This window comes from Lucilia cuprina, chromosome 4 (genome assembly GCF_022045245.1).
Source record: "Lucilia cuprina isolate Lc7/37 chromosome 4, ASM2204524v1, whole genome shotgun sequence".
Lineage (NCBI taxonomy): Eukaryota > Metazoa > Arthropoda > Insecta > Diptera > Calliphoridae > Lucilia > Lucilia cuprina.
Window position 1 is genome coordinate 98,602,029 of NC_060952.1, and position 24,086 is coordinate 98,626,114.

The 24,086-nt window shown below is 29.6% G+C and overlaps 6 protein-coding genes and 1 long non-coding RNA gene across 12 annotated transcripts in view; 4 read left to right on the forward strand and 3 right to left on the reverse strand.

The window, feature by feature from the left end:
• LOC111677721 (limbic system-associated membrane protein) overlaps positions 1–1,038 on the forward strand; it is a 78,861-nt gene extending 77,823 nt beyond the window's left edge. For all 6 annotated transcript variants that reach the window (XM_046950715.1, XM_046950716.1, XM_046950717.1 and 3 more), the window contains 3 exons: positions 178–332; positions 418–628; positions 753–1,038. In XM_046950715.1, coding sequence (XP_046806671.1) covers positions 178–332; positions 418–628; positions 753–1,018 — 632 coding nt within the window. In that variant the 3' untranslated portion in view covers positions 1,019–1,038. The remainder of the gene's footprint in view (positions 1–177; positions 333–417; positions 629–752) is intronic.
• The window catches only part of LOC124419869, a 31,363-nt gene extending 23,203 nt beyond the window's left edge, over positions 1–8,160 (reverse strand). The window contains exon 1 of the long non-coding RNA XR_006940859.1: positions 7,980–8,160. This is a non-coding gene — a long non-coding RNA (uncharacterized LOC124419869). The remainder of the gene's footprint in view (positions 1–7,979) is intronic.
• On the reverse strand, positions 2,399–3,762 carry LOC111677675 (probable 39S ribosomal protein L45, mitochondrial). The gene is made up of 2 exons (XM_023438840.2): positions 3,586–3,762; positions 2,399–3,517 (listed from the first exon to the last, which is right to left on the reverse strand). Exons 1-2 carry the CDS (start codon positions 3,628–3,630, stop codon positions 2,501–2,503), a joined length of 1,062 nt encoding a protein of 353 aa, XP_023294608.1. The 5' UTR covers positions 3,631–3,762; the 3' UTR covers positions 2,399–2,500.
• On the forward strand, positions 5,678–7,436 carry LOC111677699 (zinc finger protein 569). Its single transcript, XM_023438865.2, has 5 exons — positions 5,678–5,957; positions 6,015–6,742; positions 6,818–6,952; positions 7,008–7,118; positions 7,175–7,436. The coding sequence occupies exons 1-5, from the start codon at positions 5,799–5,801 to the stop codon at positions 7,335–7,337; spliced, it is 1,296 nt and encodes a 431-aa protein (XP_023294633.2). The 5' UTR covers positions 5,678–5,798; the 3' UTR covers positions 7,338–7,436.
• A 1,414-nt stretch (positions 8,161–9,574) lies between the features above and the next one.
• Positions 9,575–11,610, forward strand: LOC111677679 (zinc finger protein OZF-like). Its single transcript, XM_023438843.2, has 6 exons — positions 9,575–9,906; positions 9,974–10,372; positions 10,432–10,754; positions 10,812–10,946; positions 11,013–11,123; positions 11,187–11,610. The coding sequence occupies exons 1-6, from the start codon at positions 9,769–9,771 to the stop codon at positions 11,371–11,373; spliced, it is 1,293 nt and encodes a 430-aa protein (XP_023294611.1). The 5' UTR covers positions 9,575–9,768; the 3' UTR covers positions 11,374–11,610.
• Positions 11,611–11,633: 23 nt separating this feature from the next.
• Positions 11,634–12,578, reverse strand: LOC111677680 (S-formylglutathione hydrolase). The gene has a single exon (XM_023438844.2). It carries the CDS (start codon positions 12,489–12,491, stop codon positions 11,634–11,636), a length of 858 nt encoding a protein of 285 aa, XP_023294612.1. The 5' UTR covers positions 12,492–12,578.
• Positions 12,579–12,945: 367 nt separating this feature from the next.
• LOC111677701 (E3 ubiquitin-protein ligase RNF113A) lies at positions 12,946–14,980 on the forward strand. Its single transcript, XM_023438867.2, has 3 exons — positions 12,946–13,129; positions 13,184–13,907; positions 14,804–14,980. Exons 1-3 carry the CDS (start codon positions 13,024–13,026, stop codon positions 14,973–14,975), a joined length of 1,002 nt encoding a protein of 333 aa, XP_023294635.2. The 5' UTR covers positions 12,946–13,023; the 3' UTR covers positions 14,976–14,980.
• Positions 14,981–24,086: the final 9,106 nt, after the last annotated feature.

Consider the following 24,086-nt stretch of genomic DNA (forward strand, 5'->3'; position numbering starts at 1 on the left):
AGTTCTAGTTCAGTTCTAGTTCAGTTCTAGTTCAGTTCTAGTTCAGTTCTAGTTCAGTTCTAGTTCAGTTCTAGTTCAGTTCTAGTTCAGTTTTAGTTCAGTTTTAGTATAGTAATTTTTTAAATTTTTATAGAATTCTTACAAAACGTAATAAAAATTAATTTTTTATTTTTTCAGAGATGCGTATAATATACGGTGATGTGTCCTCTCATTATTGGGAAACTCCATATTCTCAACCCTATTTTGACAACTCATCCAGACGAGAAGTCACTTCCATTGTGGGTCAAGCAGCATTGCTCCAATGTAGAGTTAGAAATTTAGGTGATAGAGCGGTAAGTTAAATTAAGCCCCACCATTACTTACAATTCAACATTATGTTTATAAACCACCTTTAAAACCAAACAAAAACATCCGTAGGTTTCATGGATACGCAAACGTGACTTGCACATACTGACTGTGGGCATATTAACATACACCAATGATCAACGATTTCAATCTTTGCACACCGAAGGTTCAGACGAATGGACATTGAGAATATCATCGCCACAACCTCGAGATTCCGGCACGTACGAGTGTCAGGTGTCAACTGAACCAAAAATAAGCCAAGGTTTCCGTTTGAATGTTGTGGGTAAGTTAATGCCACAATTATACGCCACACATACACACATTATTTCATTTTAACATTATACCTTTTCTCTCTTTTTATCTTGTTCCTTTTGCTCTTTTTTTCTATTATATGTTGCCTTTTAAAGTGTCTCGAGCGAAAATACTTGGTAATCCTGAATTGTTTATCAAAAGTGGCAGTGATATTAATTTAACATGCCTTGCTATGCAATCACCCATTCCGCCTTCGTTTATTTATTGGTACAAAGGAAAACGTCTAATGAACTATTCGCAACGTGGTGGCATCAACGTTATAACCGAACGAACAACACGCACAAGTAAATTATTGATTTCAAAGGCAACATCAGCAGATTCTGGGAATTATACATGTTCTCCCAGTAGTTCTGGTATGTAATTAGACAGACATTATTTTTTTGCACGCATGCATGCTTGCATAAAACAGCAGCAGCAACCAATACAAAATAGCTGCAACATTGCAAACACGCTGTTTCTAATAACAGTTCAATTTGAATATGCACTATTAATTTATTAACGATGAATTGCAATGAAAACAATTTAAGTACCACCAACCATCGTAGTAGATGAGAATTAGTTGATAACATTTTTATGCGAAAAAAAAGTTTTAGATGGAAACTTCTTTTATTTGTCAGCTTTTAGGGATTTTAGCTAGAATTGGTAACAGAGAAAATACCAAAAAATTTGACAATGTTGACAAAAATTAACTGTTTAAATTAGTTTTTATTAGATCATTATAAAGATTGGAAAACATACAATTCTAGTTTAGTTCAGTCCTAGTTCAGTTCTAGTTCAGTTCAGTTCAGTTCTAGTTCAGTTCTAGTTCAGTTCAGTTCTAGTTCAGTTCTAGTTCAGTTCTAGTTCAGTTCTAGTTCAGTTCTAGTTCAGTTCTAGTTCAGTTCTAGTTCAGTTCTAGTTCAGTTCTAGTTCAGTTCTAGTTCAGTTCTAGTTCAGTTCTAGTTCAGTTCTAGTTCAGTTCTAGTTCAGTTCTAGTTCAGTTCTAGATCAGTTTTAGTTCAGTTTAGTTCTTGGTCTATTTCAGTTCTAGTTCGGATCTAGTGCTATTCTAATTAATTTTTAGTTCTATTTCTGTTCTACTTCATTTCTAGTTCTGTTTTAGTTCGGTTCAAGTTAAGTTGTAATTCAGTTCTAGTTTCGTTTATTTGTTTTATTTTAGTTCTAGTTATAGTTCAGTTCTGTTTTAGTACTAGTTATGTTTCAGATCAAATCTAGTTTTGTTATAGTTTAGTTCAAATATAAATATAGTTAAGTTTTACATAAGTAGATCTAATGTTCTAGTTCATTTATAATTCAGTTCAAGTTCAGTTCTAAATAAATTCGGTTCATAATTATATTCTATATTAAAACATTTTAATTTTTAAATGAACTTACAATTGTTTTTATTTAATTTTAGTTTTCATTAAATATCTATTTGTAATTATGTTATTGTTCATAACCAATTTTTAAATTTATAAATTTTTTCAACATATCTGATATATTTAACTGAGTATCGCGATAATACTAATATATTATTACTCGTTTACTTAGTAACAATTGCTAAAATAACAACAGTGCTGAAGCATATTGAAGTAGCACCAATTATGTTTAGATTGTAATAAAAAATTATAACAGAAAATATGAAAATTTAAAGATAATGCTCTAAAATACAAAAAAAGCATAATTTTAAGGTTTTTTTTTATATTTTATTCCGAGTTATAGAATTTATCTAACGAATGATAATAAAGAATAAAAACAAAAATTTCTAACTTAAAAAAAAAGAAAACAAAATATTTATTTAAATGTATTAAATCGGATTTAAACGCATGCGTTTAAAATGCCAGCCTAACAATAAATAATATAATCAAATGGCCGTTGCGTTAGGTTTCGCCGCAGCCTTCTCTGTGGTAGCTGAAACAGGCAATTGCTCAGCTTCAGAGCCAGCATCTAATTTCTTTTCACCCTCCTTCAATTGTTTGGTCTCCTCTCCAGCATCGATTTGTTCTGGCGCAGCATCTTCAATAAGTTTGTAGGTTATGAGAGCTGGTTGTTTAGGTGGCAGCCAATCGGGTATGATTTTATCATGCAAACGCCATTTACCGTATTCATTGGAAATGTGTTTTTCAAATACTACATATTCCAAAACATCTTTTGCCAATATTTCACTACCATGCATGAGACGACCAAAACGATCATAAATCGCCAACATCTGTTGGGTGTGGAAACGTACGGTGACTTGGGCATAGAGGTTTTCTTTGGAAATAATATCGGTAACACGAGCATGTACTACACGGGGTGGTTCTAAGGATTTAAGAAATTTCCAGTGAATGGTTTTATCCTTAACATTGTGCATCATTTCGGGGTAGGCACGTTCGGTTACAAATTCTCGCAATTGGTGTTTATTCTTTTCGGCCATAAATTTGTGAGCCTCAATATACACATCCTGTGCAATGCTGGGAAAAGCATCAGTATCGAATTCCTCTTCATATGAACGTATTTTACGCACAGCCAACATAGATTTGGACTTCTTTTCCAAAAATTCAAATTTTTGCTTAGCGCCGGCAGCAGAAATGAATGATTTTTTACCATCTCCCTCTGGAGGAACATAAGGCTCAAAGATGCCACCAGTACAACTGATATGGAAAGGTCTTTCTAGCCAAGGTCTAGGTGGGTAAAAGCCACGCTCTTTCATTCTTTTTTTCAATTCATCCTGAGGCAATTCATTGGGTTTCTCATGAAAATCGGGCAAATCCATTTTCACAAATTTTAATTTGCGCAAACGTTTGAATTTAGGAGCCCAATGTTTAGTTTGACGATGACGTACTTGTTGGGTTTGTACTAAAGCCTGTACACCTGGTGTCAACATGCCCGGCTGCAGACACTAATTGGAAATCAGACACACATGTCGTTACAAAGTTTGACAGTAATAACTGTTTTTGTTATAAATACCTGCATGAATTTGATGCAGTTTCTGGTGGAGGCTAACATTTCCATATTTACGAAAGTTTTTAAGTGATAAATTTAGGAAAAAATAGGAATTTCTTTTTAGCCACTAAAAAACTTTACACAATCAATTTTTCCTCAGCTGCTCAGAGCCCTGCGCCTACAAATATTATAAACGTCGCCGGCTGACATTAAAAATGTCGGAGGCGACGCAAAATCGATTGTAAGCCGGCGTTTTTACATTTTCAACGATTTAAAAAAAAACGGAATCCGAGAGATTAAAATGTGGGATTTTGGAAGCAAATATTTAAAAAATCGGGGTTGTCTACCAGAGTAGAAAATTTTTGTATTCTTGAATACAATTTTATGCATTTCTCTCATAATACAAATCATTTTTACAGTTATTAACATATTTTAAATGAAAAAATAAAATGTCCAGCATTATATTATTAATTAAGTACAATTGTATTAAAAAACTAAATATATATTACCTAATTTAATAGAATAAAATTCATTCGATTTACTATGGTTATTCCCAAATAATGTAAATTTTCTTCAATTCTATAACAGGTTCCATTAGAACCATAGCTACAATAGTTTTAATGTGTTAACTATGGCACTGAAATGTTAAAAAAACTATTTTTTGTCGTTGAAATTAATATCAGAACCAAACCGAGAAATGGCAGTGGGTTTTACCGAAAAATGTAAATATGAAAAATAGTATAGTGTTTTTAATTTATATTGTTTCTAGGGTAGTACTTTACGAGTATATGTTCGAAAAATTATATTATAGGAATTACAATGTAATTACCAGGGAAACCAAAATATGCATGTTTTTGTGGTGCGTCGTATGGACTCATGGATAAGATGTTTATACGTTTCAGACCAATTTAAGAATTTTGGCATCGATTTGTTAGAGCATATTTTTGCATATTTTACCCATAAGAGCATAATTTTGCATGATTTGACTTTTTTAGCATATTTAAGGCATATTTTCGAGTTTTTAGAGCATATTTTACTCTTTTAGTGCATATTTTGATGTTTTCGCTTTTTTCGTTTTTGTACATTTTCAAAACATTATTTAAAAAAAATAAAATTTAATTTTTTTATTTTTAATTTTTCAGCCTATTTTACAATTTTGAAAAAAATTCGTTCGTAGAACTTAAAAACTGCAAAAAATACATTACTCTCACGAAAACCAATGTTATAGTTTTTTGTTCAATAAAGCATTACATTTTAAATCAGACATAAAACCTATTACTTTGATTTCATGAGACCAATCCATTTTTATAGTTTAAAAAACTAATTATTGGAATTTATGACAACACCGATTAAAATGTCAGTTTAGAAGCTATGAATACAATTGGTAGAAATGTGTCAAACTTTGTCGTTTAAAATATGTTTTTTGTGGTCCAAATGGTTTCATGTTATTTATTGGTTATCTGAACGTAAAACGGAATTCTATTAAACTAGTTCTTCAAACTATGAGATGAATCAATTATAATAAATCTTGTAGGATGAAATATGACACTAAACATTTATTATTTCATTTCTGTGTTTTTGAGCTTTTCAATGTTAAAAAATAATGAAAAATTTTATTTTTAGAGCATATTTTTTAAATTTTAAGAGCATATTTTGAGTTTTTTACGGCATATTTAAAGCGCTTAAAACACTTATTTAGAGCATGTTTTCGGTTTCCCTGGTAATTACAAACTAATTAATACTCTTAGCACCAAGTTGAAAGGTATAAAAATGAAGAGTTTAGAAAAAAATATTTCTCGTGAGTTTAAAAATAAATCGCGTGAAAATAACTTGTATAAGGAGAGAAAGTTACTGAACACAGTAGGTAATACTGTGTTCAGTAACTTTCGTATCGACAAAAGATGTAAATTGAAATAATTCAAATATATTTTTTTATTAATTGTAATGTGTTCTTTTAAATCACACAACTAAAAAGTGGAAGACTCTAATATTTTAATGTTGTGATCGACAATACCGATTTTTAAAATAATTGATTCTAAAATCCAAAACTTAGCCGGCATACATTCTATATCAAGCCGGCGCCGACATATAATATCAGCTGTCGCCGTTAATATTTGTCGCCGCAGGTCTTTGTCATCGCTTGCCAACTATTTTTTTAGAAAATTATTTTTTTTTTGGCTGTTGATAACTCAAAAATAGTAAACAAATCCAAATTGTATTTAAAAATCATTTGAAAAATGAGTCAAACATTAAATACTCGGTGGTTAATATGTAGAATATGTTTAAAAGGCGAAAATAAAAAATTATACAACATATTTGAGCCCATCAGTGAAGAGGAAATCGCAGACCTGGGCACAACATTGCAAGACAAAATAGAATTATGTGGGGCTATAAAGGTAAACAAATTTCTAAATAATTGAAAACATTAATTTGTTTATACTTTATATTTGCAGCTTAGACATCAGAAGAATTTACCAAATAGAATATGTAATCGTTGTGTGTTATTATTGCGAGCTGCTTATAAATTTCGTGATTTATGCCAACAATCTCAAAATCAATTACAACAGTTTATTGTAACACTACCGCAAAAGGAGGAACCGGTAGATACACTCGAAATAAATTTCGATTCTGATGCCGAAGAACAAAAGGCTGAGGTCCAAGAAGAAGTTAATAATGTGCTGATGACACCGGAAGAAGCAGACTATGTGGTAGAGGAAAATGTAGAAGAGGAGGAATATAACATATCTGAGGAATCTAACATAAACAACAATAACAACACAGATAAAAATGAACTTTATATCACAAGTATTGAAGAGGATGAAGCAGAAGAATTTCATAGTTTAAGTGATGATGAAGGATCCCAATATGTGCTGGAAGAAGTCGATGCCAAACATTTTACAAATGAGGAACATGAAGATGTTATAGCCTCTTATAAGTATGAAGATACTATTAATAATGCTAATATAATTATTGAAGAGATGCCCAAAAATCCTGAAAAGGTAATTAACACGAAACGTTTTCACGAGAAGAAACCAGCAGCAAAAAGAAAACGAAAACAGAGCCAGGATGAGGCTGTTAATGGTGTATATAGTTGTAAATTTTGTGAAAATACCTATACAGAGAAAACTAAATATACAAATCATATGAAGATACATATTAAAGATAAGCCTCATGAATGCGAGTAAGTTTTGTTTAAAATAAAATGATTAATTAAAAATTGCTTATTAATACTATTTATATTTCAACTATTTTCCAGAATCTGTAAAAAACGTTTTACAACCACACCGCAATTATCGCGACACATGAATTCTCATACTGGTAATAGACCCTATAAGTGTCAGTTTTGCGAGGCTCGCTTTGGAGATCCTTCGACTAAGATAAAACATGAAAGGTTTGTCCTAATTAAACTAAAGAGTTTTTTGTATTAACTAACACAACTTTTGCAGAATACATACAAATGAACGTCCCTACAAATGCAACATGTGTGATAAAGCCTTTGCCTATTCCAATGTTTTGAAAGTACACATGATGACGCATACAGGAGAAAAACCTCACACGTAGGATATTTTTTAAGTTTTGATATTTACTTTTGTAAAATAATATTTTATTTCAGTTGCGACTATTGTGGCAAGACCTTTTCTCAATTGCATCATAAAAATGCCCACGAAAAACGTCATAGGATTGTTAATATGGTAATGGTACATAATAATAACGATATTGAATATATGGAAGAGGAGGATGAATTGAAAGGTTATAAAATTGAAGAAATAATTTGAAATTGTATTTAATAGAAAAGAAAAATTAACGTAATTGTTTGCTTTAACAATACATATTATGTTGAACTAGAAATAGAAAATTTTTAATAAATTAATTAATTTTAATGGAATTTTTATTGCACAAAAATTTTAAGACAAGATTTATCAGATACTCTATGTGGAATAACCTTAATGGACACTATTACTTATAATAAGATGTGAAACTCATTGGACCATTGTTTAAGAATGATAATAACCGTACTTGGGCCAAGTTTGCTCTTGCCTCTATTGGAAAAAACTCGGAAATAGTGGATTGAATATTCACACTGGGACGACCTTTGTCACAGATTCTCAAATCAATGTTTCTCTGGTAGTAGTAAAACAAATTATCAAACAGTGCTTTACAATACTCTTGTCTATATAATAGTCCAAAATAAAACAACAAAAACTTTGAGAAAAGTGATTCCTTTCAATGACGGAAATCACGAGTTGTTTGGTAAAGTTATGAACTAATTGAACTGGTGGACCTTAATTAACCTGCCACCGGAGTGTAGCAAAGCCTCCAATTTATACCATGTGCCACAACCAGGTCATTAACACATAATACCTACTTCATGTTTGTAAATGAAAAATTTTTACAGGACATACATACTAGATACATACCATGAAATTGCAACTTTTTTCTTAATTTGCCATAAAATAAAGGACTCGCAGAAACACCACCAAATATACATATAAACTACACTTTTTTCTATGTATAATAATCATTTCAAAAACTTTTTTTAATTTATTAACACTTAAAACTAAATTTTTCGAAAAAACACTTCAATTTTAGCACATTATTTTTTACCACCAAATTTATTGCAAAAGAAATCTATTGCAATTTTGTAGTCTACAAAAAAAGATCAGAACAAGTACAATACAATTTTTTAGCGGACTTTAAAGTTGTCAAACTGTGGTAAAGTTGCGAATAAAAAATGGTTGTTACATTTGATTGTGAAAATGTTTTAAAAAGATTCATTATTTTTAAAATAAATACTTCAAAAAAAATTTAAATTAAAAAAATACATATTGATTGTGTACACTGTTAAAAATACATATATGTTTATTATTTAGTACATAATTTGAATTAAATTCCTTTTAAAGCTTTTTTAATATGAGAAAAAATGTTTACTTTGTCGACTATTTTTTATAAAATTGCTTATTAATTATTTGTTGTTATTTACCACCAACATTATATCTTATAATAGGTTTATAAATCAAAAAATTTTGTTCAAAATTCTATTTTTATATAAAAACTTGTTTATGAATAAGGCGTTTAAACTTTTTTATTATCATTCATATGTACGTACGTATGTTAAAAAGTTTTGTTCAATTCAAACAATACGTTTTAAAATAAATCAATCGTTAAACAATTTCACCACAGCTATTACATTTTCATATAATTAATTTGTCGATTTGGCATCACTATGTGTGACATTTCATCAGAGTTGCATTTAACAAAAACTATTTAAAACGTCTCAAAAATTAAACAGGTCCGCCCGTCTTTTTAAATGATTAACAAACCACTAAAAAACAATTGTAATAGTAATTAAAAAATACACTTTACTTAAAAAAAGATCTAAAAGACTTCTTCTTTAGCTACCTGCATTTTAACTCGTACTATGTACTTTTAAAATCCAAAGAGATTTTATTGTAAAACAACTGAATTATATATAGACTGAACAACTGAATTATAAATGGTTACATTTCTTTACCATATGAACAGAATCATTATAAAATAATATGAAAGTATTTGAATTTTTCAAAATAACAAAATTTACCAAAACATACAAAATAACAGCAAATGTATAAATTTTTTGGTAAAATTTAAAAAATTAACAGTTTCAGAAAAGTGCCCCAAAATTTAGACTGGACTATAGCATAGTCTATAGTATGGACTGGAGGAGGAAAATGATACTAGAGGTCATTTAAAGTGAAACTGCTCTTTCAGTTTATAATTTTCTGACTTTTTGCATTTTGACTATCTTTTTGACTTTTTGTGAGTTTTTCCGACTATTTTAGTTTTTGACTTTTTTATAGCAAAGTAGTCGACTTCGACTTTTCAACAAAAAGTCGAATATTCGATTATTCGAATGTTTATTTATAGAACCCTTATTTTCATACACCAAAATTTGTCTACGTGGCATCACTATGTATGACATTTTATCAGAGTTGCATTTAAAGATTTTTGACAGAAACCACACATTGATTAAAATTTGACATATCAACAACAAAAGCAACAACACAAAACAAGCGCGAGAGGCGTCATATTTTACAGTGAAATTTTCTTAATTTTTTTTAGAAAAATAGAAAAATTTTAGACAAAAATAATAAAAACTAAAAGAAATCATCTCTCCAAAAATTTAACTATTATTTAAAATTTTTTAAGTTGCTTAAAAACACCAATAAAATGAAATCGGGTCTAAATGAAAAATGGCTGGTGTGTAGAATCTGCTTAAAGCAGCCCAAAGAAGAAATGCAAACAATATTTGACAAAAATGCTGAAAAAGATTTAACGCGTATGATATTGGAATGCGGTGGAGTGCCCGTAAGTATTTTAAAATTCTTATTGAAATGTCTTAAAAATTAATATTAATTTATTTTTTATAATTAAGATAAAACAGTTTGATCACTATCCCGATAAAATCTGCAGCAAATGTCACAAATATCTGCAAGTGGCCTATAAATTTCGTCTAACCTGCCAAAGGTCCCACAATCATTTGAGTAAATTTATTGCTCCTGTTGAGGTTGAAAAGCGTACTGAGAATGAATTTGAAGAAGAAAATGACTCTGTGGGTAATACGTTGTCAATAACCGAAGACGGTTATGTTGTTGAGGAATCTAACGAAGGTTTAATGGTCAAATTGGAGCAGGAAAATGCAGGTGTTGTTAAAGAAGAATATACGGTACATATACAGGAAGAAGATGATGATTTTGTAGAAATTTATGAACCCATGACTGAAGAGGAAGAAAAGGAAGTTTTTCAACTGGCGGACGATACCTTCGATAATGATGTAAGAAAATTGAATGGGTTTTTGTGTGTGTTCAAAGTAATAAATTAACAATTTTACAGAGTTTACCCGATAGCCAAGATAATGTGGAATATCTCGAATTGGAAGAAGATTTAGAATTGCCTTCATCAGATGACGATGAAGAATATGTTAAAAAGGAAAATACCAAACAAAAGTCGAAAGTTTTAGCAAAACGTTCTGCCGCCCAAGCTTCTACCAGCCGTAAAGCAGCCCCTGCAGCAAAACGTGCCAAACGAGAACCCAAAGAAAAGAAACCTAAGGAAACCTCCTACATCTGCGACTTTTGTGGCAACAAATATCCTTCGCAGGGTAGACTAACAGAACACATTAAGTTGCACAAAGGCATTAAGCCTCATGAATGCGAGTAAGTGCATAGCTTAACTTGTAAAATGTTTCCCTTTATCATTATTATTTTTTTTAGAATCTGTGGTCATTGCTTTGCCCAGGGACAACAATTGGCTCGTCATATGAACACTCATACGGGCAACAGACCCTATAAATGTAGCTATTGTCCAGCTGCATTTGCTGATTTGTCTACAAGAAATAAGCATCATCGGTAAGTAGTGGCCTATAACCATAATTCGATAAAATGAAAAAAAGCTAATATGTTCCTTTACTCTAGTATTCACACCAATGAACGCCCCTATGTATGCGATGTTTGTGGCAAGAGCTTTACCTATACCAATACTTTGAAATTCCACAAAATGATCCATACCGGTGAAAAGCCATTTGTGTAAGTTGTAAACTTATACTGTTTCTATATTTATGAAACTATATATATGTTTATTTTTTGCAGCTGCGATATTTGTGGCAAAGGTTTTCCACAGAACTACAAGTTGCGCAACCATAAATTGATACACGAGAGAAAAGGTATCAAACTGGAAGTTGTTGAAGTACCCAAATCAGACGTCAATCAGGAGCACGAAGCCGTCTATCATGATGTTCATGTAGAAGCAGCTGCCCAACAGCTGCTGGAAATCTAAATATTTTGTAAGAAACGAATTACAACACTAATTTTTTTTTTAAATATTTAACACTCTACTTATTGCAAGTTATGGAACATTCATTTAAATATATATTTTTTCTTTTTTTTAGTTTAGCTTTAACTTTATACAAAAAATATAGTTTAATATTAAAATTATGTATTTGGACATTTACTTCATTTAAGTTGTAAAATAAACAATCTCAATGAGTAAATTTTCTGAAATTAAATTCTTCAATTGATGCACTTTTTATTATTAATTTATTGTTTTAATAATTTGGCGTGGTAGGCAATGTGTTCGCCTACAAAGGAGGCGATGTAGTAGTAGCTGTGATCATAACCCTCACGCAACTTGTAAATGGTTTGCAAATGATCGTTGTTGGCTGTGGCGGCTAACAAATTATCGGGAAGTAGTTGTTTTTGCTTAAGGAAATCATCTTCACTGCCTTGATCAACAAACAATTCCAAAGGTGTACCAGCATAATCCTTGGCTAAGTGAGTAGCATCCCATTGCTTCCAGGCCTCTTGGTCATCTCCCAAATATCCTTTGAAGGCTTTCTGACCCCAGGGACACTCAACGGGATTGGAAATAGGAGCAAAGGCTGAAACCGACTGGTATAAACCAGGATTCTTTAAAGCACAAACCAAGGCACCATGTCCACCCATGCTGTGGCCAAAAATACCCTTTTTACTGGGTACAACTGCAAAGTTTTTATTTATCAATTCCACTAATTCCTGAGTAACGTAGGAAAACATTTGATAATTTTTAGACCAAGGTTCTTGGGTAGCATTGATATAGAAACCGGCCCCTGTACCGAAGTCATAAGCATCATTTTCTCCCTCAATGTTAAGTCCACGAGGAGAAGTATCAGGATTTACCACTACTAAACCATGCTTGGCAGCATATTGTTGAACGCCGGACTTGTGTATGAAGTTTTCGTGGGTACAAGTCAATCCACTTAAGAAGTACAATACCGGGCATTCGGTTTTATCTTCCAACAAGCAAGGCGGCAAATAAACACCAAATTTCATCTCACAGCCCAGTGTACTGGACTCATGACTGTACACACGCTGTTCGCCTTCGAAACATTTATTGGTAGATAAAAGTTTAAGAGACATGTTGAGTATAATAATATTGGAAAAATAATAAATTATTAGCGTAAAACTTCGAGATTTTTCACGCGGAAGTGTTATCTGATGACAAAACTATTTTGCACCGGCATAGAATTAATAAGCAATGGAATTTTTTTTCTCGCTAAATAATAATTTGCAAAAAGTGGCAGCACCACTGAATTAAGTTACCAATCAGTAGGGTAACTTTTTCGGTAACAAAAATCTAAGAAATCGATTTTGAAACTATATGTTAATAACAAATCAGAAAGAGAAAAATAGTGAAACAATATCTAAAAGTCGAAAATTGTTTAATTTTAGAGTATTTATTGCATTTTTTAATAAAACACTTTCAAAGTTTAACTTTTCATACAATGCAAAGTCGTAACAGCGACTTTTCAAAAATACTAAATCGAAAAGTCGACTTTTTCTTTACAAATCCTAAATCTGGCAGCATGAACACAAAAACAAAACAAATGTTGTAAAAAAGCAATTGTAAACAACAAACAGCAGGAACACAATCCAAAAACGTTTAGGAAAAATGTCCCAGGAAGCAGCATCCGGCAATGAAACAAGCTTTGGTTTTAAAAAAAGAAATATAAAGAAACCGGCTTTCAGAAGAAAACAGGAATCCAGTGAAGAGTCAGGTAAATATAAAAGCTTTAATACGAACAAAAATAACTTAAAAATTTTCCTTCTAGATAAAGATAAAAGTGACCAAGAACAAACTACTTCTTCCGTAATAAGAGCTGAACAGAAGCGTAAACGAACAAATCCTAATTTTCAAAGTACAAAGCACTTGACAGCCAAAAGGGAACGACAACATAAGGACAATTCCTCGTCTAGTGGGGAAAGTGACGATGATGCCAAAGTCACAGTGTCATACAAATCCAAACGCACGGCCCAACCTAATGGGCCGCAAGATCAAGGAGCTACTTCCATCAATGAAGTTGACACTGAACTGGATCGTGATGCCCAGGCTATACATGAAAAAGCCTTAAAAATTAATGAGGAATTAGAGGGAAAGGCTGATGATAAAATCTATCGTGGAATTAATAATTATGCTCAATACTATAAAAAGCAGGATACAGCTGCCGGTAATGCTAGTTCTGGCATGGTGCGCAAGGGGCCCATTAGAGCACCGGCACACTTGCGAGCCACCGTTAGATGGGATTATCAGCCGGACATCTGTAAGGATTATAAGGAAACGGGTTATTGTGGTTTTGGTGACAGTTGTAAATTTTTGCATGATCGCAGTGATTACAAGGCCGGCTGGCAACTGGAAATGGACTATGCGTCACATAAGAAAGGTGATTGTGAGTCGGATGAGGATGATAGCAAATATGAAATTCATTCAGATGAGGAAACATTGCCATTTAAATGTTTTATATGTCGGCAAAGTTTTGTCAATCCAGTTGTTACCAAGTAAGTTAATATATATATATATCACTTTGGCCAGAATCGCTTTTAAATTTGTTTAGTCAATATTCGTCTGTTTGTCTTCTGAAAATTGTAGTAGATTACACAGGCCAACACATTTGTAAAAAAGTCAAAACGCAGAGACATATTTAACATTTCTAAAGGATTGAGCGTTGTTTAATGCGAAGTTGACAAACAGTTCTTTTAGATTACATTGCTGATTTTCTCGCCGAGGATTTTTCAGTTTTTTTCTCGCCGGAGATTTCTCAGTTTTTAAAAGCGATTGTTGTTAATCCTTTAGAAATGTATATTATGGTTTCTGGGTTATAAATTTTAGGAAAAATATAAAATGATACCTTGAAAACGTCTTTTAATAATTAAAAAATCACTGTTAATTGAGATGTTATGTCTTATCTGCCGATTTTAAACAAATATTGTTAAAATATGTGTTATATCTTAAGCCAAAGAATAAAAGAATTATAAAAAACCTTTATCTTTAGGTCAGCGATAGGCAGATAGTAAAAAATTAGTTCTCTGACTGTTTTTGTTTGTTTTTACACATATGTGAGCATACATACGAGTGATAGAAGCAGCTCATTTGAGAACTCATTGTGTTACGCTGCTTTAGGTCGACAACACATTGGATTTTTGAATAACAACATAATTGTATAGATAAAGATAACTTCGCGCTGTTACGTAGTTTTAAATATGTAATAAACGGGATTTTAGGAACTCGATATCTAGAAAACTTTATGATGACTTGACCAGACCAAAATCGGATGCATACCAGATAAATATTTGTTGGCCTGTGTAATTATACATTTGGAAAGGATATATCATTAACAATTAGAGTTTATTTTTTATGATTTTATATAACAATTATTTTTTTCTTTCATTTTTAGATGCAAACACTATTTCTGTGAAAAATGTGCTTTAGAAAATTATAAAAAATCTCAACGTTGTTTTATTTGTTCCCAACAAACTAATGGTATCTTCAATCCCGCCAAGGAATTAATTGCAAGACTTAAAAATCATCCTGAAGCTGAGGACAGTGATGTTGCCGATAGTGATTAAATTTATTAAATTTAGACAAAAGCGTTACATTACATTTATTACGTTTTTTAGCTGCTAATATTTAACTGGAATAAATTTGATTTAAAAAAAAGAATTTTTAAAAATATTCTCTAAATTTTCAGTTTTTTAAGCAGTTGAGAATCATAGGATGAAAAAAAGTTAAAAATTCTGGTGACTAACTTTTTTAAATTTTCATATAATAAGAAATTTATGTATACATTCATTTCCGAAATACCTTCATTGAGCATTGTAGAAAATAAATAAACATTTTCTTAATTTAATTTTATTATTTTTTTTTTTTGGCTTATAAAAATGAAATTGTAACTTACCTTTCAATTTCAAATTGCTATCTACTGGCAACTAGGTTTAAATAACTGTCATTTGCAATTGTTTTCATTTCCTGCACAATGCAATATGATGTAGTTGGTGTGAAAATAGTTTTCTTACTTCTTACAATTTCTTAAAAAAAAAATAATGTTAAGAATTTATGTATTTGAATGAGTCTATTGAGAAGGGTCTTTCTACTCCATTAACATTTTCTAATATCAGCTACAAAACAATAACAACAACAATTCGCAATTCATTCATTCGAGATAATAAACATGAAATGTTGTAGTATTCTTATACCACACTCCTGTTGAACATAAGAAACGGAAATGCATACAATACAACAACCGACATTAACATAAAATACAGAGATATACAAATAGAAAACGAAAGAGAAATATCTTCTTTGTTTGTATGTAATAACAAACATGACATTTAATAACAAAACAATAACAATATACGGAAACTATATAGTTTACAAACACATACACACATATAAATGTACATACCAACATTATAATGGCAAGTAAGTAAGTTTGTATGTAATAAGTACTAACATATACTTTTGTTTGTTTGTTTTCTCTCGGCAGCTCTATTGTTTTTATGGGGAAGTATGTATGTATGTTTGTGTGTGTGTTTAAGTGCTTGATTGTGTTGTTACCGACCCATTGAAAGGGAAAAGGAAAACTAACTGTTAACAGGGCTGTGATAAAAATTATACAAAAACAAATAAAACCAACAATATGTAGTGTTTACTTACAACTTGTTGTATTAATAAAATAAATGTACAAAATGCTGATGTTACATATAATGAAAATTGGATATTAATACATATAGAAATCTCTTTTAATAACAAAATTCTAAAACTTTTTCTATAGACAGAAGAATATAATCTTATTACAGAATTTTTAAGAGTTTTTCTAAGAACATTTTTGTAATGAGTGCCTGTGTTCTGCAATTTTCAAATCGACAAAAAATGTATAATCAACTTGTTTAAAATGTTATTTAAATATATTTTTGTTAATTGTAATATTTTAGTTATTACAAACGAACTATTGACTCATTTTGAATGTTTTATGAGCATTATAGTAAAGTAATATATTTGATTGATATATAGACAACTTATTAAAGTTTGTCAAAAAAGTAGTAATTTAATTTAATTTTATTTTTAAATTTAGGAACAAAAATAATACAATTTTTACTTATATGACACCGAAGAAATATATAGAAAATAGAAAAAAAAAAAATAGAAAAAATACATATTTTTTATATGCAATGATTTTCTACAGAAAATATTTGAATTAAAAAAAAAATAAGTTTCTATCGAAAATATAAAAGCTTGTAAAAATATTTTTAAGCTTTATGTTGAAAGGCATTATTTGAAAGGTTCTTTTAGATCTATCATAAAAAAATGTTAAATACCTTTCTTACTAACGAGTTAAATTTCATCTGAATAGCATTAGCCAGCTAGAAATGATTTCTTTGTACCTCAGCACGTATACGTATTACTAAAAATGTTTTCATATATTTTTAAATTATTGTTTCCATATATTTTTAAATTAAGTATATTTTAAATTAAGAAATTGGCCATACAAATTTTTTAAGTTCTATTCTTTAGTTAGTTTAGGTTTATAGGTCTTATTCAGAAACAAAATTTTATTTTATAAACGATTTATAAATGAAATTTGTAATAATAAATTTATTTTTGTGAGAGAATTTTATTGTAACCTTCACTTTTGTGAAAAGGGTATATATGTATGTAAGTTTGTCATTCCGTTTGTAATTATACCCTTCACCTTCATGAGTAGGGTATATATAAGTTTGTCATTCCGTTTGTAATTTCTAAAATATAATTTTCCGACCCTTATATATAGCGTAGTCGATTAAACCATGTCCTGTCTGTCTGTGTGTTTGTTGAAATCAGTTTTTAAAAGAACCCAGATATCGACGAGATCCGAATCGTCATGCTTTCGGCAAGATCGCTATTTAAAATCAGCAAAATCGGTCCATAAATAATGGAGATATGGGCAATAATCCGAGACAACCTCTGAAAATTTTATAAAAAAATAAGATTTTTTATTCATGCTCAAACAGAAATTGCAGAAAACAAAATACATAAACGGTAAATTTTGTTATTATACTATTGTTTATAAAACAAGGCAGAGCGAGAGCAGTTTTTAATTTCTAGAAACATTACATTAAGTATGTGGAGTCTGGCTTAAGTTAGAAACCATAAAAGGGAACTTTTTGGTACTTTTGCGTTTTTCAAAAGGTACTTTTGAAATTTTCTATAATATTGAACATGGAAATATGAAGTTAAATATGTAAAGTCGAATTTAGGTAAAGGGGAAATTTTTGGTATATTTTTGTTTTTCAAATGGTACTTTTAGAATATTCTATAATATTGAACCTAGGAACATGAAATTAAGTATGTAGATTCCGAATTAGATGAGAACCCATAAAAGGGAACTTTTTGGTACTTTTTCCTTTTTCAAAAGGTACTTTTTGAATTTTGTATAATATTGAACCTAGGAAAATGAACTTAAGTATGCAGAGCCCGGATTAGATTTTTGATACTTTTTCGTCGTACTTTTTGAATTTTCTATAATATTGAACCTAGTAACATGAAATTAAGTATGTAGAGTCGGAATTAGGTAAAATCGGAAAAAGTGAACTTTTTGGTACTTTTTTAAAGGAACTATTGGCATTTTCTATAATGTTGAAACTATAAATATAAAAATAAATAGGTAAAGTTTGAATAAGGTGAGAACCCATAAAATGTAACTTTTGGGTACTTTATCGTTTTTTAAAAGGTACTTTTTAGAAGCATGTTGACTCCAAAGTGTAAGTAAAAGAGCATTTTTTGGTACCGACTGTTTTTTTAACACATTAACCTGAAGAGTATGATCTTACCCTTAAGGATAGTCGATTGAACTATGTACGTTTGTCTGTTTGACCGTCTGAAGGCCCCAGATATCGTCAACAATTCTATCATACATGCTTGCAATTAGTTTTTAATTGGTATAAGCATGTATAATGAAGATATAAACAAAAATCCAAGGGAACTTCTGAAAATATCAAATATTGCGATTTTTGGTGTATTCTGAAACAAAAATAATAAAATAAACAACAACAATACACAGAAACTAAGATGATTAAAAGCATCACGATACGAATGTGTGTTGTTATTGTCAAGGTACTTTTGCATTTTCTGGGACTTTTTGGTACATTTTCGTTCTTTAAAAGGTAATTTTGAAAGAGAGTTCTGGAACTTTTGGTTTTTAGTACCTTTTCATTTTATAACTGGATTTTTTTGTTTTTTTTTTAATGAAATTATTACTGACTGTATTTTTAACACATCATGGTAAAAGGGTTATACGATTCGTCATAGCTGAATATACATGTCTTACTTGTTTTTCTTTAAAAATACTTGATTACTTCTAGTTTTCTTAAAAAGTATAATTATTGTTGTTCCAATATGTATGTTTAAATTTTTGCCTCCTCTTCCTTTTCATTTCGCTTTTTTCTTGTAACGAAAATTTTAAAAATTTATATTTTAACACTTTCATTTGTGTTAACAATTTCCGTTTAACATTTTTCAACCAAAAACTAAAAACAATCAGCAGGTTTAAATACTTTATGTCGTCTACTGCAATTCTCTGTGTGTTTTTTTCTTGAACTTTAAAAATGAAAACAAAATTTAACCAAAACGTTTCTCTTTCTGTTCATACAAGTGATGTACGAGGTTTTGGTTGGGCTCTTTTTTCGGCTCTTAGTTATTGTAAATATTTCTTTGGCTGCTGGCCAATAATAAAGAAAAATATTTGTTTTCAATGTACAATAGAAACTTAAATAACTATTAAAATGTTGTCGAAGTCTTGTTTTTTTTTTTAATTTCTCCTCTAACATGGGCCATATTGTTATATTATTACTATTATACATAGTTTTTCTTTTGCTCGTTTATTCGGGGTGTTGACAATTTTGTTAGTTTTGTGTTACAATATTTGCATGCAGAAAAACAAACACTACTTGTTTGTCAAAAAAATCCACAAATTTTCTTTCTTGACCCGATTTGTTAAACAATGTTAGTAACAAGTTAAGTGGAAAAATTATTGGAGAACATGTTTAACGAGTATGTCATAGTCTTATGGTTTTAATTACATTTACAGAAGTAAGAGAAATAATTAAAGTTTGTTTTTTTTTCTCAAAGAAAAAAAAAAAAAACAATTAAAATGTTGACTTAAGAATTTCATTAATCATTTTTGTTTTCCAGACAATATTTTGACTGGCGATGATTGTATTATGAAGGGGTTATTGATTTTATTTAATGACATGTCAATGATGAATTTATGTGTGGATAACCACTGCGTATACGTAGTGTGAAAATGTATGTGATTAATTAATAATAAGTATACGTGCCGTTGGTGGTTTATATCAATCAAAGGCAGATTCATTATAAACATAATCAATAAATTGCAAAACTGTCTAATCATTTTGTTTAATTTTACTTCAGCAAAAGTATATTGTGATACTAGTGTTTATAAGTCAATTAAAATCGTCATTTCGTCATATGAAAGCTAGGCTTACGGAAATCGGTGTTACTATTAAGATTTATATAAAACACAATTCGAGGCTCAGGTTGTATGGGGGTTAGGTTAATTATTGAACTGTTTCAAATACCCCAGTAGTGGTGTTGTAATTTAAGTTGTAACTAGCTGTTAAATTGTATAATTTACCTTTCATTTTGTTTATAATTTTGTTCATAAAACCTAAATTGTGTCGTTATCATTTAGTTGAAAATATTTTTTTAAATATTAACATACATTTAGCAAATGTTTTTTAATTTTATTAAAAAACAAAATATAATAAAATTTGCTAATGTAGTACACTGAAGACAACTTATTCATTTCATCTTAAGACACAAGTGTTTCTGACGATAATAATAATTTTATGATGATGATAATTTTATTAAAACAGAGAATGAAAAAAAAAAACAAAATATAACAAAATAAACTAAAGCAAAGCAAATGTTGTCTAATAACGTTGTACTTGCTGTATATGACATTTTTATTAATAAATTGCAAATATGTATTGAATCTAAGTAGTTACAAAATAATGATTTGATTAATTGCTGTTTATTGAAAATATAAATTGAGATAAAACACGTTCTAAATCGATAATAATATGAAACTAGTCCCATGGATATTATCACATTTTTTGGTGCTTTTGATACTATGACGCCACGTAATTTAAAATATTGAATTCGGAGTCTTTTCAATACTAGATCAGCATCTAGTTAGTTAGTTTGAAAGAAGGATGTACATATGTACATCAAATCCGGAGAAATACACCTAGGCCCCTTAACCAGTGCCGCAGGTGGGAATCGAACCCACAACCTCCGGTCTACCAGACAAGAACTCTAACCACTAACCTACCGGAAGCCATCAGCATCTAACTGGCCAATGTTCTAGGCAACTTAATGACAAAAATAGTATCTTAACTAAGAGAAGAGACATATTGTAAATACCCAGCAGAATTTTTTCCACAGTAAGAGTTCTATATTCGGTATAAACCAAAAAGTACCTAAAAGTCCTTTTTTACATCAATTTCTTTGGGCTCAACATGCTTAAATTCAATCCAATATTATAAAAAATAAAAAAGAGTATCTTTTAAAAAACGAAAAGGTACCCAAAAGTTCCCTTTTATGGGTTCTCACCTAATTCAGACTCTACGTACCCAATTCAAAAACAAATAAAGTACCAAAAAGTTCTCACGAAATTCCGAATCAACAAAGGCCATCAAATGGTCAGAGATTAGATAGGTCGTGTATTCCAGCAAAGTACTTGTGCATGGACCGGTCAAAGCCAATGTACAAAACTTGCCACCTAAGTTCATTGAAGAATAAAGGGGCGATGGTAGACCGTTCTCAAGTCTACCCAGTGGATGAAAAAGACCACAGTGAGATAAAAAATAAAAATAACAACTGGAAACAGAAAAATTTCAACAAAAAATTAAAAATACATTTGAGTTTCTTGCAAACAGCTTTCAAATTTTGTACAAATGAAGTGTTTCACTTTTTACAGACCTATAGAGACGCTGGTGATTACTCTGTTAAATTTTGTTTCAAAACTTAAACCTGTATACATTCTGCTTATGACCATATTAAGTTTCATGTCTATTCTGTTAATCAGCTTAAAATGGCAAAATGATTTCCAAAAATGTTTTGATTCTGTACCTTAAAACTACAGGACGTATATTTATTATTAATTTCTGACTCATATTTTCACATTACGTATACGCAAAGTAAGACTTGTAATTAAAGTTAATTTTCTTTGGAAATTTTAATAATAACAAAACTTTTACTATGATTTATGAGAAAAACGACTAAAACTATTATTTATTAATTTCAATATTTGAAAAGCTTTTCATTAACATGAATGCATTTGTCTGTTGTCTTTTACTTTTAACACAAATGCCAAGTAAATAACAACTATTCTAGTACATACACACAAATACATTCCCATATTCATTTGTAACTGTTCCACTAACGGCTGTTTGCTTTTACTCTCAATTTATTTATTCATATTATGCATTAAACAAGTTTTTCTTCTTTCTCTTATATAAGTTAAAGTTTTATTATTTTTGTTTTTCTTTTTCTTAAAATTAAATGGAATTTATAGATTACTACAAAATTTTTCAAACAAAAATAAGGGGTGATCACAAAATTTAGATTTTTAAAGTGAAAAATGGGCGGAAACAAAAAATGGTTCGTTAAAAAAATAATAAAAAATCAAAAAAATATAAAATTAAAAAAAAAAAACAATAAAAAATTTTAAATTTAAAAAAAAATTAAAATTAAAAAAAAATATTTAAAAATAAAAAATAAATATTTTTTAATATACTGTGGTAAAGAGTTTGAACGCATAAAATATTCGGCACAGCTGGTAATGGACTCTCACTTGTTAAATTTAAAAAAAAAATCCTTAAGTTGATAAAACATTTTCTAACGAAATCTTTTCCTTTTACATAGTATGTAACAATGCTAAATATAACTAATATATTGAAATCTTTTGGGTAAAGAGAAGAAATTTGAAACTAACTGCAGACATATAAATGTTGTTTTTTTTTATTGAGTATGTGTGCATGTTGCTAAATTCCATATGTTTCTTTAAATATACAAGTTTATTTATATTTTAAGTGAATTTTCTTTTTAAAAAATTAAATAAGTTAAAAAAAGGAAAACAAAAAAGATACAGGGAAAACTATCAGTTGATATGAACCTAAACAGCTTTTACTTCTATTTCCCCTGCAACTATTTCTTCAGGCAACTTATAAATATTTGCTAAAACTGAAAATAATAGAGATGCTTTTAATATATAATACAAATGTACATATATAACTACATACATACATATATATGTATTTAAGTATGTTTATAGTAATAGTCTAACTAGTGGGTATAATATTAAGAAAACTCTATTCTTTACTATATTATAGATATTTCTTATTTGTTATAAAAACCAACTTGTATTGCATTCCATTTTAACATCCCTTCTGGTTGGTAACTGTATACTTCAATGAGAAAATGAGATAGTGTGTGTTGTGAAAATTTGCTGGTGAATTGTTTGGTAAAGCGTAAGTTGTACTTAAGTAGTTAACAACATTTTATGTGCTTGCTTGATTGTTGGTTATTATATATACATACACACACACATAAACACACTAACTCACTCTCCTTTTTAAACCACACATACACATTTACTTACATTCGGCTTACACACTTATTAACCACACATTAGCAACATGTGTATTATAACGGTTAATAGAATTTGAAACTAAATGTTAGTGTTCATTCCTTAGTCTTCATTCCACTTAAAGATATAAAAATTTAAGAATATTACAAGATGAAAGCAGCAAAAGAATAATGCAAAAATATGTGAAAAAAAAACAATGTTTGAGGGAAATAAAAAATTTAAAGCAGCATATCTGAAATATATATAAAAAAAATAGGAAACTGAGAAAATATCTAGCTAATAACTGATGTTTCATAGTAAGTCATCATAGTTTTGGTTAAATTGGTTGTTTAAATTAAATGGAAGAATGTTAAATTTAGCTAGTTTACACTATTTTAAAGATGATTAATAATTAAGAGTGTAAAATTGCAAATAATTAGCAGAATATGCTGTTATTATAGAGTGTAAAATAAAGTTAAAATGCTTATTAATTAACAAGTATGAATGTATATAATAATATAATATCCTAGTCAGTATGTTAAAAATGTTGTTTTTTATAGTGTATTTTTAACCTTATTTCCGGAATACTTTTACTTATTGTAGGCAAAAAGAGGTCTCATATTTGGGTAGGAGTAAATATGCAGATAAATTAATTTAAAGGTTATTTTTGTATAATTTAACCTTGTTATTAGTGTTAATTAGTGTAAGTTTTAACAGTTGAGTCATTTTCTGAAATGGAGTTCCCATGAATGTTAGGGTTATTTACACATCTATAAAACTATGTTTGCTGATCTTTGTTTATATAATAATGATCCTAAAAACCGTATTCAGGAGTACGAAATAACTGATCGATTTCAACCGTTTTTAATTGCTTTAATCCTTAAGCCAAAAGAAGACTAGACTATAGTCTAGAATATAGAATAGACTACAGACTAGACTATAAAATAGACTAGACTATAGACTAGACTATAGACTAGACTATAGACTAGACTATAGACTATAGACTAGACTATAGACTAGACTATAGACTAGACTATAGACTAGACTATAG